General features: G+C 41.5%; 1 protein-coding gene across 2 annotated transcripts in view; it reads left to right on the top strand.

The window, feature by feature from the left end:
• STK32B (serine/threonine kinase 32B) overlaps window positions 1-14,894 on the top strand; it is a gene marked incomplete at both ends in the record, with an annotated part of 141,752 nt that overhangs the window by 96,650 nt on the left and 30,208 nt on the right. Inside the window, 2 exons of one of the 2 annotated variants that reach the window (XM_084266665.1) lie at window positions 1,442-1,479; window positions 10,769-10,858. In XM_084266665.1, coding sequence (XP_084122791.1) covers window positions 1,442-1,479; window positions 10,769-10,858 — 128 coding nt within the window. The remainder of the gene's footprint in view (window positions 1-1,441; window positions 1,480-10,768; window positions 10,859-14,894) is intronic. The other variant, XM_084266666.1, reaches the window with a different exon arrangement.

Raw genomic sequence — 14,894 nt, 5'->3', positions numbered from 1 at the left:
TTTTGTTAGGAAAGGTGTGGAGTCTGGGTGATGACTGAACTCATAACATGCAAACAATATACGTATTATAATTACTGTTGCTATCTTATTTCTGTATGATGTTTACTTTAGAAGTCTTTCTTTAATTAAAATTAATTTTTTTTAAAGTGTTCTGGTGTAACACATTTTTCTTTTGCAACATTTCTCTTTTTCCTTTATTCCATTTACTGGGGAATATTTGTTAACAAAATCCAAGTATGCATTCGTGTGCATTTCAGCCAGGATAGGGCTTCCTAGGAAAATATTTAAATTGGAATAATTAAGCCACCCCTTGGCTAAAAGAAATTAGGCAGGTGGAAATGTTTGGAGTTCATTTGCAGAATCATTTGACAGGTTATTTTTAAAGTTTACAGTGCTTTCCCTTTTGAGATAAGTGGAAAATTCAGCCCAAGGGACAAATGTTTTGCCCCAGGTGGACTGATGCATCTCTCACTCTGGCAATGCCACACTGAGAACATGACTTTGAAACTGTGTGAAGTGTGAGTTGCTGGTGTAAAAGCAGTACCACACAACACTGCCACACCACAGTCACCAAGCTGCAGGGCAAGCCAGAGCAGGGACTGATTCAGGCTGGAAAAGGGAAGAGATGAGTTTCTCCTAGAATGAGTCTGCACCTTAAGCAATGATGCTAAACCAAGAAAGAGCGTGGGAATGGCCAACAATGGTGAGGGAAAGCTGTCTCCATCCCTCCTGACAGCAGCATGAACATAGGTCAACAGAGAATGATCCTGAAAGTGCAGATCCCTAGAGCAATCCTGCCTTGTGCCAAGAACAGCAGAGCTGAGCTGATTCTTCAGCACATCAAAAATCTCCATCCTCCCTTATTCCTGCTCCTTCCCCCAGCAGAGTACCTGCCATTATGGACAGCCAGGTGGGGATTTGGGGGCTAAAAGGAGAGCTGCTAGACTTTCCCAATTAGCAGGAGACGGCTAGCAGAACTCTACAAGATGTGAGTGATCACGTGCATGAGCATGGCAGATTAGTGGCGTCTGGCAGAAAGGGTAGATCACTGTTGTTTCCAATTACATGATTTCTTGGGTCTGTCAAATGTGGAGTCCCTGAGGCAATCAGGCACCTCCTAGATGCAAATCTTCCATCTTGCTGTTCCTGCTGTTATAAAGAATAAAGTACATAATCTTGAAAACCAAATCCATGTCAATGCCAACCATATGAAAACAAAACCACATAAAATGGAAACCTAGAGAGCCTCTTTAGTATGCATGTTTTCTCAGGCCAGTAAAAAGATGTAGATAAAGATCATTTGCCTTTATGTATGATATGGTTTTCATTGGTTTTGTAATGATTTAAGTGACTTGGCCCTCATACCCAGATGGGGAAAACTTCAAAATTGCAGTTTTAATTCGGGTATGAAATGTAATGCATTCCTTTCCTTATTTTACAGGGACATCAAACCCGACAACATACTGCTGGATGAACATGGTAAGTGAATACTGACTGCTTTCTCTCAGATAGCTCTAATTCTTGAGATCTAAGTAAAACGCTGGTGACATGCTTTGTAAATTAGCCCCAGATGTTTGATTCCTGTTGTCCTACTTTCTCTGTCCACCTTGTGGATTTTGTAATTTCCCTCCCAGTTGAAAAAAAAAAAAAAGCTGATCTGACACTTGCAAGTCCTGAAGAATAAGGAATTTAATATGAATTGAGATCACCAGGGACAACTGATGAAAAGAAGTTAATGTTTTGTTAACTGCATTAGTGTGAATCACCAAAATTCCTTTTTAGGAGCCTACCAGTAGGACAATACCAAACACTTCAGGCTTTCTTAGAACTTCTGAAGGGTTAAGAAATTTCATATAGCAAATTATTTTGCATGTAGGTATCTGAAATTACTTTTCTCAATTTAGATGTGGAACATGGAACTTTGCCTCTATGTCTGCAAAATTTTTATACCTTTACATGCTGTTCTGGCTTAAATAACATAAAAAGGACTAGACAACATGATCAGCTTTAGAACTTGCAGTTCTAATTCTGTGATGTCAAAGAAAGATAGATGTGGTATGAAAAAAAGCAGCTAATTTCTTGAAACACAAATCGTATACGTGATATATGATGTGTTTTGCTAAAACCTCATGCATCATTTCTCAACTATTCATAGGAAGAACATGAGAAAATACTGGTAAAAGAAAACATTAACCATGTATCCCTCAGAACAGAAAAATGTAAGACTAATAGGAAAAAGGAGATGTGTGTTTGCTACTGTGGGAAAGTCTTGTTGTGCTTTGTGCACCTCAGAAATTGATTAAAAGCAGTTAATCTCTGAGAAAATACAAAATTGAAATGATGCCAACGTTACCATTATCTTTCAAAATCCATTGCAGAGCTTCTGGGGTACACAAGTTAAAGTCGATTAAAGTCAATTGGGAACAGCTGGAGTTTGTCCCTGGAAATATGGAAGCCAACAAAGCTGCATAATGTTGGAGTTTTAAACCATCTGAAACTTCAGGAATTTAATGTGTCAGGCCCATAAGTGTTAATGTTCCCTAGACACTAATATCAGCAAATAAGCATGAAATAGAAATCTCTTGTCTTTAAGTCCTGGGTGAATTAACGATGGCAAAGGCAATGCAAAATGACTGTGAGTGTATTAAATCTCTGATTGACAGCCTTTGAAGTACAGTTGCCCTTATCTCTCCTTGCCCCTCATCAAGGTCAATTACTGCATAAAGTCAGTTTCTTGCAAGAGCTTTCCTATGGGGGCTCAAGTACTGTACTGCAAAGAAGCAGCTACACCAGAGTGTGATATATACAGCAAAATGTAGGGTTTCTGATGATTATAAGCAGTTCAGCAACAAAAATATTGGTAGCCAGAGTAGAAATTTTGGGATGGATAGCCCTTTTTCTCTAAAGTAACAGAACACTGCTCCCTCATAGCATACCCATCCAAAAGCAGTGAAACAAGCATGCTTCTCCAGACTTTGCTCAGCAGAATTAACCAGCTCGTGGATTCTTGGTTCACAGGCCTGTTATGAGGTTGGGAGATGTAATTCTCTCAACCTAGGTAGGGGTCTACACACTTGAATTCATTAAACGACATGACGTCAGTAGGACAAGTGCCTGTACCGTGCTCATCAGCACTGGCTTCCTTCACAGATAACTGAAAGACACAAACATGTTTTATGTAATCTGCTTCTCTTTGATTACTAATACCTTAGGAAGTTTTGAGTAAAGATACAGATGTATGTTTTGCAAGATGAACACTTTTCTTGAAGTCCATAAAAGCTGTGATCCAGCCTCAATATAGTAGCATAATTTTGGGGGAATAGTCAGATTTCACTTAGTGGAAAAATCTGTTAGATTTCCTTGACCTCACTGAAGAAACCTATTTGGTTGAGGTCGAAGAGAATTCTTATGCCATTCACATTGCCTTACATCTTCAAGCAGTTAAACTGGCTGACTTTTGTAACATATACCAAGATTATAGAGTATAGATATTGCTGCTCATTAGAATTTATGAATATGTCTTCAAGAATATAGCTCAGGCATGCAGAAGTAGTGAAAACAGGAGATTTTTCTTAAGCCAGAAAAAGGATCGATCTAATTTACAAAGGAAAAAACAACATGAAAATGTACACAGCACATTCAAATCATTCCATCAGAGAAGCCTAAAGTTTCCCATATACTTCTCAGCAAAGCCTCATCTCCACATTCATGATTATGGGTTCTGAAGCATCAGTGGAGATAAATGTTTGATGATCACAAGAAGCCTAATGCTACCTGAGAATGGAGTAATCAACTGCTTCAAACAGTGTTCAGCCCCTACCAGAAGATGATTGCCTGTTCTTCTGATGAGAGTCTCCATTCCACAGAGGAGTCTCCTCTGAGGAGAGAAAGCAGGGATGTTTTCAGGGTTCACTCTGAACTGGAAGCAGACCTCTCTAAGGAAATTAATGCTCTTTATAAAGCTCTCCTATTAAGTTTCCATCTCAGGTTTCCCTCTTTCAACTAATACTAATCTCTAAATTTAGTAGTGGTGCTCTGTTCTGCTAACACACATCCGAACCTGAATTATTTCAGAGATAGCTGAAAGGACTACTTGGTGATTCAGGAGAGGTATTGTTACTGTCTTATACAGAGAAAAACATTACAGAATCCTCTCAATAACAGTATTCTCTTTCCTGGACTATTCCCTTTAACAGTTTAGAACAATATATCTGAAACAGTGTCTAGGAAAAAAGCTGCAAAGTCTGGTCCATGTTATTTTTTTTTTCTGAAATATTAAAGAAATTAAAGCTGTCTTTAAATCTCTCCATGGTGTCTAAGGAGACATGTAATGCTTAAAATGCAGAAAAAGAAGCTGTAGCAAACAGATTAGTACGTTTTCTTTTTTTTTCTATAACTATTTGGTAGCAATGTTGGTATTAACATTTCTGGTTCTTCTGCAGAAATTATGAGGCTCTAGTTTGGCATCTGTTTTGCATTGTGCAGAGCAATCACACCATTATCACGTTCTGTTTACGGGAAATTTGGAAGGATTTGATTTCCTCTCAGGGAAGTTTTTCAGGACATCATTTCATAAGACCCAGCAAGGTCCCTGCTGGGTCTACCAAGGAAGACCTCCTTGGGGGCTAGACTTGGTCAGTGTTGTCATAGACAGTGGCAATAGGAGACACTGTTCATGGACTTCTTGCAGTCTGTGCTTTCCTGACGAGGGGGAGCGACAGGACAGGTGCCAATCTCCTCTCTTTGATGAATAATGATAGAACCCAATGGTCCAGTATGAAGCTGAGACAGGGGAGGTTTAGGTTGGATGTTAGGAAGAGGTTCTTTACTGAGAGGGTGGCCAGGCATTGGAACAGGTTCCCCAGGGAAGTGGTCACAGCACTGAGCTTGGCTGAGCTCAAAAAGAGTCTAGACAATGAGCTCAGTCACCTGCTCTGACCTGGCTGGGCCTGTGTGGAGCCAGGAGTTGGCCTTGATGATCCTTATGGGTCCCTTCCAACTCAGGAGATTCTATGATTCTGTGATTCTACGACAGTTCCCCTTGCCACTTTTTGCCATCAAATGCTTCAGTCCCCCTATGACCCAAATTTTTTGTTATTAGGATATCAGGGTATCTCTGCACATCCCCTTTAGAACCTGGATGAATCATTGTTAAGGAGTTTGTCTAGTGTATCTTTGAAGCTCCTGCTGGTATTGGCCTCTACGACCTCCTGCATCAGCAAGCTGTAGTTCACCATCCTTCATGAAAGCAAAGTGGTTTCTTTTCTCTGTCTTGAAACATTACTCTCTCAAAAAAAAAAAATCCTCTACCTCTAGAATTGCAGGATTTGATGAATAATAGCTTACAATCACAATCTTTGCAATAGTCAGAAAGTCCTTCACACTCCTGTCTCAGCTGAAGAGCCTCAGCCTTTTTAATTTCTTCTTCTAAGGCACTGCTCCATTCCTTTTACTGCTCCATTCCTTTTGCCTCTCTCTGTTGCCACAGATAGTGTTATGAATATGCAGGCTTTCAGTTTAGAGCAGAAGAGCAACCATCCTGGATCAGAGACCTCTCTAAATGGGTTCTTTCTCTTCAAGAGTTGCCAAAAAGTGGATGACAGAGCAGGGTTTTCTGGTACTTTGCCCCACATGCTCATGCAGTCTACAGCCTCAGACATTTCCCAAGCTGGATATGGTTTCTAGGCAGTTCATAAATTTCAGTGGTCTTTTCTGGTGCTTTCTTAAATGGAGGGAAGTTTTAGCATCCTTAGCAGCCTGTGCAAAGCGTTCCTTAGCTTAAACACAGGCTATGTGAAGACTCCCTGTTTTTTTTCATTTTGAAGGTGCTACCTGCTATTTTCCTTGAATGCCTCCTAATTCTAGTCTTGTACCTGCTTCCTAGTGGTTTTCCATATTGAATCACACCCTTAATGTTTCACTCTTAGCCTAATTGTGTTTTACTAGTTTGGGAGATTTTTTTTCACAGAGCAGACTTTTGCATCTGTGTTAGTGATAATTTTACTCAGTAATCATTTCTCTTATGAGAGAGCAAGGCACATTCAGACTGACATTTGTATATGCCTCTTTATATATGGCTATATTCTTTTACGATCATCAGAGTTTCCCTTAGAACTCCTTTTCCTTGATTGCATGGAAATCTCAGCTCTCATTTGAAAACTAACAGAAAAAATGACAAATGTACCTAATAAGCAATCTGAGCCCTAAAACCAAAAACTGGATGAAAAAACCCACCCATAAGTTCAGTATTTCGAAGCCTGATGTTTATTGTGAACACCAGAGCTGACAACAGTATTACTCTAAGGCGATGGCTGGGAGACATAAATCTCCACTAAAGATGTACCTGGTGTGACTGCACTGGGGCTGGTCCTCATCATACCCACGGACAATTTTCAAGGACTGAATCTCATTTAAATTCCCGATGCTGATTAAGAAGATGAGTGTTCTGAGCATAATTCATGCACCTGAAGCTATTGACACTTGGAAACTGTTAGATGCCTCAATGGCCATTAAACAGCCTCCCCTTTTGAAATGCACAGCCTTCCTGAACCCATCTATTGCAGTATAATACAGTTTCTAACAAACTCCCTGATAATAAGTGGCAGACTGCTAAATCATGCCAAGTTCATGAGGATATAAGCTTATGCTCTTGTACATAGTGCAGGTGAACCCAGGGAGATGCTGTTTCAATTCTTCACAGGGTTTGACTTTCTGAGGGCAAACCAGATCTGAATTTGCTCCACAATGTTACTGTGTTGAGCTTTCACATCAGCTCTGACACGTGCTGAATCACTGGTGATAACTCCATTCTGGTGTTTCTTCCCTCTGTCCTCACATTCACCCCTTTGGTGTCAGACTGAGAAATTCAATGAGGTTTGAAGTCACGTACATTTACCTCTGCTAAATGTTAGTCAGCCTGTCTCAGCCACCTTTCAGGACTTGTTTTAATTGTTGTTATTTTTTATACTCATTTATCTAAAAGTAAAAATTAATCCAAACAGAGAAGCCAGGGAGCTTTTTACCTCAGGTACTGGGTTTTCCAGGGAACATACAAACAGGAGGGAATCAGCTTTTTAAAAGGGTAGACAATGGCAGGACAAGGGGGAATGGATTAAAACTAAAGGAAGGAAGGTTTAGATTAGATATTAGGGGGAAGTTTTTTACAGAGAGAGTGGTGAGGGGCTGGAACAGGCTGCCCAGAGAGGGGGTGGGTGCCCCGTCCCTGGAGGTGTTCAGGGCCAGTTTGGATGGGACCCTGGGCAACCTTGTGTAGATCCAGGCTGAAGGTTGGTGTCCCTGCCTGTGGCAGGGGGGTTGGAGCTCTGTGATCCTTGGGGTTCCTTCCAACCCAGGCCAGTCTATGATTTCAGGCCATGTGGAAAAGTGAGGCATATGAGCCACACGGTGCTTCCAAAGGTGCATGCATAAAGTTTCTCAGTGCCACAGACTGTGCTGTAGGTATTAATTACACATTTTCCCTGGTAAAGCTTTAACTGGAAGTTGACTGAAAGAATGCAATTTTTCTCTTTCCACTGAGATGCTTTCTGCTTGCAATGTGTGTGTTGGTGTATGTGAACTCTGTGCGGTCTGGGAGGATTTGAAAAAGCCACTTGCAGAGAGCCAGAGGAATGTGGTCATTTGCCTTTTCTTCCCCTCTCCCTGCCACCTTCTTATTATCGTATGGACTCACACAGCCATGGGAACTAAGCAGTGAGCTTTTTCCCCATGATCCTTGAATTCAGTCAGGTATTGCTCAACCTGTTGTGTGCTGCTTTGGTTCACAGCTCTTCAAAGCTAAACGCAAGTGGCTTGGTTCAATATTGTTCCTGGTACCCCAGAAGGGAGCCAGGGTACAGGGCTTGGTTTTGGCATTTAATTTGTTGTTCACAATAGTATCCAGAAAGGGCAGTCAAGTACAAAGTGTGAAGCTCAGATGAGGACAAGTCCCTATGCACTGAAATTCTGGAATCAGTATGAAGTAGTCAGTATCCCAGGGTTTTTCCTGCAGCATAGCTACTTTTCTTCTTCCTATGTGCAACAGCTGCAGTAAAAAGATGCCTTAGAGGCTGATTAGAAAAACTCCTAGAGAAAATTGGGGTCTATCTATCTTTCAAAATATTGACACCAGGAATGAAAACCTATAAAAAAAAAGAAACCAGATCCCTGTGCTTAAAAGTTATGAAACTGTTCAGTGGTGTGTGCAGGCAGGCAGAGCTCTGCCTCTACATCCCTCCAGCCCTCGTCTGCTGCTGACAGTCATGAGGGGTTCATTCCCCAACACCCCCTGCTCTGACTCAATCCCAGACACAACCCCCCTCCGTATCCCCAGATACCTGCAGCCCCTGGGGCAGCAGAGCCACCTGCATGCACTTGGGACACCTCCCTTTGCCTCCAGAGGTGATTAGCAGCCCTCTAAGCACTGGCAAAGGCTGCCCAAAGGCAGCTCATGGGCCCTGGGGTGGTCCTGTAATTGGGAAGAACAAAGGTGGAGTTTTTCCAGCAGTACAGACACAGCCCTGCTACACAGACAGGAGCTGCCCATTGCTGCTGTATCAGCAGCAGGATGCAGGTGACCTATGCAGAACCTAAAGCCCCAATCCATCTCTTACCTCCCAGAAAGGCATTTTTAACAAAAAAAAACCCCATCAACCAGTGTATACAACATTTCACATGTGCTATTTTGGTTTTGTTAAATGAAAAGAAATCTAATAAAAGGGAGGGAAAACAATGCACTGCAGGAGAGGCAATTTTCATTGCAAATCAACTCTCTGGATCAGTCTGAATGGATATTATACGATAGGTGTTTTGCAACAGGCTATCATGCTGGCACTCTAATAGGGAGCATCACTTACAATGCTGTCATTTAAATGACAGAGCTTTATATTTATCTGTCAAAAAAGGAGAAAGTATTAGTCTGTCGAGATCCTTGCAGCTCTTCATTCTAAGGCACACATGGAATTGCTTAAAACTACTGCCATGAGGTGGCTGTATGTGGTTCAATTATCTTTTTCAGGAAGCTTTCTGCTGTGGTGTTTTATTATTGCAGAAATAAATAGCAAAAAGCTATGCTCCAGAAGGAGGAATACCATCTCCAGAAGGAGGAATACCATCTTGAAATCTGGCAGCAGGCTGGGCTGTGAGCACTAATTCTTGTTACAGCCTCTCAACCCACCCCACCCCCCTCCTTTTATAAACTGATCGCTTTTGTCTGCCCACTTTTTGTCTGCTGTTTGCAGATGTTTTCCTGGGCTGGGTGTCTTAGGAGGAAAGGGTCAAAATGTAAGCAGGTGTTTTGAGAAAACTGCAGAGAAAATTCAAGCCATTTCGTTGAAAAGCTCTACTTTGTCTCCCCTTTGGAGAAATATCTTGAATTCTGCAAGTGGGATGTGTCCTTTTCCTTTTCCCCTTCAAAACCAGCTCAGATTGGAATAAACCTGGGTACTTTCAGACTTCCAGTTCACACCTGCACGACTGCAGACTTGTCAGAGGTTGGCAGATACCTTTCCTGTGGACTTTGAGCAGGGTCTAGGTTAGGCTGTCGGAGCAGCCTAATCTTTTGTTAAGACTGCAGTTCCTCAGTCAGGCACTGTAGCAACACTCAGCATCAGTCATTTATTACACTCTTTTCATCTTTGGCAACAAACACAATAACAACTACCCTTGGTTAATAGCTGCATCATGCCTAAAGCCTGCTCTGTTCTGTGGACTGAATGAGGTTGAGATCTTGATCAAAAAAAACCCCCAAACCACAGGAACCTGTCACTCAAGACTCTAGTTCAGCACATGATGTATTTACTCATCCTGATCTGAATGCAGGGCTAAGCCAGGGAAAGGAGCACCTTTCTCCATCCTCTGTTCTCTACAAAGGCATTGCCAGATGTGATCAGAGAGACCATAATATCCACATCACTCTACTATATAAAACTAGTCCTTAACTAGAAAATAAGAAAACCTAACAGCAGACTTACCAAATTACAAGTCTGCAGATACATTTCCAGGCTAGATTTGCATTCAGTTTACCTGCCTAGGGCAAACCAGGATTAACAACTACTGCATCACTGTGGTGGAGCAATTTAACCTGTGCTTGTAAACCACCCCAGGAAAAAAGTAATGACAGGAGGTTTGGACCATCCAGTCTGATTAGTGCAGTGGAATCAGCTGTCTGGCTGGTCAGGCAGCAAGTCTGCAGGTTGACTTGTGCCACTTACCTTTCATCTTGCAACTGCTGTCAAAGGAATGATCATTTGGGACCTGCTGCTGTTACATGCACACTCTTCTGCTCCCGTGGATCTAATTTTAATAGTTATTGTATGATAAAAATATCCTTTTTCTTCTTGGCTCCATTTCTGCCCAGAGGGAATTCAGAAAAAGCCAGGCTGATGGCAACCTGAAGTGGATGTGACAGCAGTCAGGTGTCACGAGTGCCTGACTTTGTGAGGTGTGGCTCTAGTTAGAGGTAAGGAGAGGTAGAATTCACACACAGCTTCACAAAATTGAGCACTGCTCCTGCTTGTTACTTCTCTGAGAGAACAGTTCCTGTCCTGAATATTCATGGTAAGAGATGGTCTAGCATTGCAAGCAGATAGAGGATGCAACCATGTAGGAAAAGTATTGTGTTACTTTGCTGCTGATACAATGATTTCCAGCTATGAGCAACACTGAACTGTGAGTTTCCATGAGTTGTTATGAATCTTTCATGTTAAACAAAGGAATGAGTATTTGTCTGATGTGCTATTTTAACTTTTTTTTTTACTTTGTGTAATTGCAGGACATGTTCACATCACTGACTTTAACATAGCAACCATAGTGAAAGGCTCAGAAAAAGCTTCCTCTATGGCGGGCACAAAACCCTACATGGGTAAGTTTCCAAGACCATTAAAGAATTGTAAGAAAACACATTAATGTTCACTACTGGTATATTAAAAGGATTTGAATTTGTAAAAGCATACAAAAATATGATCAACTTTTTTTTTTGGTGACAGTATATGTGTGTTAACAATGGAAAGTGTTGGAGATGGAGGGATTGGTCAGGAGTTTGGACTTTGCTTTTAGTCAGGCTCTGTTTGCTTTTGTGAAGCAAATTCAGGAGAGTCCTGCAAATCCTCACAGCTGGAGACAAGGATATATTATTGTATTTGCACCACTGTGGCTGTGATCTAGCAGAGAACATGTAAAATCAGTTTTAAAAGTATCTAGGCATATCCTTAATTGCCTTGTTACACTGAGTTCCTCAAAAATGGCTCTTAGAGTCCTAGGTGACTAATCCCTTATGCTTGCCCTATGGCTTTTAGGAGGATTTTATATGTTTTAATCATGTATTTGAAATGCATAGATAAAAACTGGGAGAGTAAAATTCAGTTCACTTGTCTTAATGTGTTTAAATGTCTTGGCTAAGATGATAATTCAAACTTCCCCTGGAGCTGAAAGGCAAAAGGCATCTCCTGAAGGTCATTTGTCCTATTGAAGTTAGGCTAACTTCCACAACTAACAACAGGTGTGATTTGTCCTGTTTGTGGCTTCCTACACATCTGTAATTCTATTTGTATCTGTAATTGCCATTGCCTGTGGCGATGACTGGTTTAAGACTAAACTCATTTGGGAACCAGGTGAAGAGATATGTGTATCTCCAAGTGACTGTCTTTAGCAGATGTGCTCAGAGCACTCTAATGCCCATGTACTAGTGAAATCCTGGTAGATTCCCATACTCTGAAAAGAGGCCACTGTGTTACCACACATCTGCATAGGAGTAAGAGCACTTCCCTGAGCAGCCTGGCCATAGCTGTCCTGTTTCAGCAGTTAATAGGATACAATAGTGTGTGTGTGACCACACTGTGCCACTGGGGCTTGTCACCAGTACACCTACCTGGTGCTGGTTGGATGGCTCTTGTAGTTTCTTGGTCTATTTTGAGTGCATTTTATGCAGTCCTGACACAAACAAAAGAGTATCCTCGAAGAGTAACCATTTTGCAGGAGCTCAAACAACTTCAGAATAGACACTTTCCATATTTAGTTGTGATGATGACAGCAGGCAATAGTCTTTTCTCAGATTCAATTTGGTAGTCAATTAAATGGCTGTTTTGATGGCCTTACAATTTTAATCTTGAAGGAGTTGCACAGTTTTACATTAGAAAGCATAATTATTACAGAAGCAGAATGAAGCCAAGTGCTTGCTTAGGGGTCAGTTAGCATTTTAGCATCTGTCTGTCATTGCCTGAATGTGTGTAATGAAGAGATCGTCTGTCAGCTAATGATCAGAAGCAGATTAGTCAAAACAGCTGTACAAAAATGTATGTGAGTATTCCTTAAACATTTTGCTGAGAGTTAACGGGAAGCCTACTGTCTTTGGAAGCATCTTTCAGACCATCTGCACACATAGGAATAAGCAAGAAATTAGTTCTTTAGTGGTCTCTGCTGGCAGGCTTTTCTCATGAGGAGAAACCCTGGCTTATAGAAACAGAAAGAAAAAGAAATCTTAGCAAGTGCCAAGTACCATGATTTTATACTTTAAGGTTAAAATTATGAAAAATGGCTCCATCCTTTTGGAATTCCCACCCTCCACCACCTCCATGAGAAGTGGCAGCTTGTTTTTTGTGTAACTGACATTTGCCAAGAAATGGTACAAGGGAGGAAATGCTGAGATTTATTTTAGAAAACATCTTATTTATTCTTAATTTATTCTTAATCTATTCAATGCAGAGATGAAATCCAGTCCACCCACCTTAAACTCCATTTATGTCCCTTTCCACAGTGAATTGATGTTGTGTTGTAAAAATGCACTGGCTGTTCTGCTTAAGATACCTATCTTGTGAACGCTAAGCATGGTGCCAATCAGCTCCAGCAGCCTTTGCTTAATCCCACTTCACTTCAGCCTTTTTTTACCCCTAGGTCTTTCTCAGCCTGAATTTTTCCCTGCCTATTTCTCTATTAAATGGTTAAGCAGAATGCAATGTAGCTGAACGTGAATGTTGCTCCAGAAACCTTGGGGATTTCCCCCTCCCCACCCTCCCTGGTCCCCCTTCCCAGCTGATGCCTTCAGACAAGTGCAATACCTGCCACACATAGACAACAAAAACACAGACAAAGATGAATCTGAAAGGAATGAGGCCAATAGCCTGGCAAAAACATGCTGCTTCCAGACACTTCTGCAATTTTACTTCTCAAAGCCATTGACCTGAAATGCTAAAGTGAAATCAGCTTTTCAGTGTTCAGGGGTCTTCTGAGGTTCTGTCTTGTGCTGCTCAGATGAGTACTGCTGTGAAACACAATGCCTCCCTTAAGCTGGTTTAAGAAACTTGTGTTTGTCACCTGTGCCTGATTTTATCATTGCAAATTTACTGCTCAAACCTCCGACAGCACCTGTGATTGAGGGTATTGTCAAAGGTTTTATTGTACAAACAGCCCTTTGAAAGCTCATAGCTTCTTAGACTGTCATCCTAGGCTGGCAAGCGATGCAAAATGTCCTTTGAGAGTGAACTGACTTCTGGCAGGCATGTCTGCTGCCAACAAATGAACACAAGCACTGGTGGGGGGAGATCAGAGATGCATTAGGATGTGGACTGGGGAAGCAGGGAAGGATGCACGCTCTGGCTGCAGCCCTAGCCTGGGATATTCAGCTGTGGCTCTTTCTTCCTGCAGAAGTCTATTCATTAGCCTTCTTGGTGCTCAAGGCAAGTCTGCATTTGCCAGGCTGGAAGCACCTAGGCAAGCATGTGCCATTTTCAACACTCTTCCATCTTTAGAAGCAGGAGCAGGAAAAAAATAGCTTCTTATATTGGTCCCTCATTCAGGCAGCAAGAAATATTCCTGTGCCTCAGAGAATGTACCCTGTTCTGGGTGTCCATTTGCAGTAATGGCCCTTTCTACAACAGGTTGGTAAGCTAAACCCCAAAATGTTAAATACTAAAATATATCTAGAAAACATTACAGATCTCTTTTTTAATTTTTTTTTAAAATTCTTTCATAATTTAGGTGTGTTTGGATCCTATAGTACATACTTTTTACTTGCTGAAATATTTCCTTTTTGAACGAAGGAGTTTCCATACATCTGCACATTATTTGTCAGTATTGCAAAAATATTCAATTCACAGGTTATGAATTTGTGGGCTTAGGGTTTGTTTGGGGTTTTTTTTGTTCTGTTTCTGATGGTAGTATGGTTAGGGGGGTTGGGTAGAGGCTTTATGGTTTTCTTCAGCAGAGGCTGAAGTTACCCTGTGAATAATGCACTGTGACATTACTTCAAATCATACCTAAAAAAATACATTTAACAATATAAAGACACCTGAAAAAAATCCAAAGCCAACCAAATCAGCAATAAATCACATGTAAAGTTTCAGTTATCCCTTCCTATCCCACAGGCTTGTTATCTCAGATATTCACAGCTGCTTTCATAGGTTGCTGTCACAGTGAAGAATGGCTGTGTGCCTGAGATTACCAGAGGAGTGTGGATTTACAGAGGTCCACTGAACTTCTAGAGTGTATGAGTCATCCGTATTTATTAATTAATACCTTGTGGGAGCGTAACTGGAGTCAGAGGAAAGTTAGTGGATGTCCTGGTATCCACCTTACAGGTAAAGTCAAAACACCCTGCAGAGCTAAGTTTCCTTACAACATAACAGGGACAAATTTGGAGTTGGGTTTTCAAAGGTGTTCAGCCTTGGTCTTCCTTGAACTCATCCTAACCAGTGCTCTGGAATGAAATAGGGCTCTGCAGCTTGTTGCCTTTTGAGTGCAGTTAAGGCAGCTTTTGAAAATCTCTCCCTTTTCCTACGGGGGGTTTGACTGCCTGGTGATGTCTCTACCTGCCCTTCTGATCCCAGGGAAATACTACGATGCCCACATGAGCTGGGAGGCTCCTGTTTGTTCTGACAGGCAAGAACCAAGCAGGCATGTGGGGT

The sequence above is a fragment of the Gallinula chloropus genome (genome assembly GCF_964237585.1).
Source record: "Gallinula chloropus genome assembly, chromosome: 7".
NCBI classification, from domain to species: domain Eukaryota; kingdom Metazoa; phylum Chordata; class Aves; order Gruiformes; family Rallidae; genus Gallinula; species Gallinula chloropus.
The sequence above is the reverse complement of the archived record's forward strand: the minus strand, read 5'-3'. Positions and strand labels throughout refer to the sequence as shown.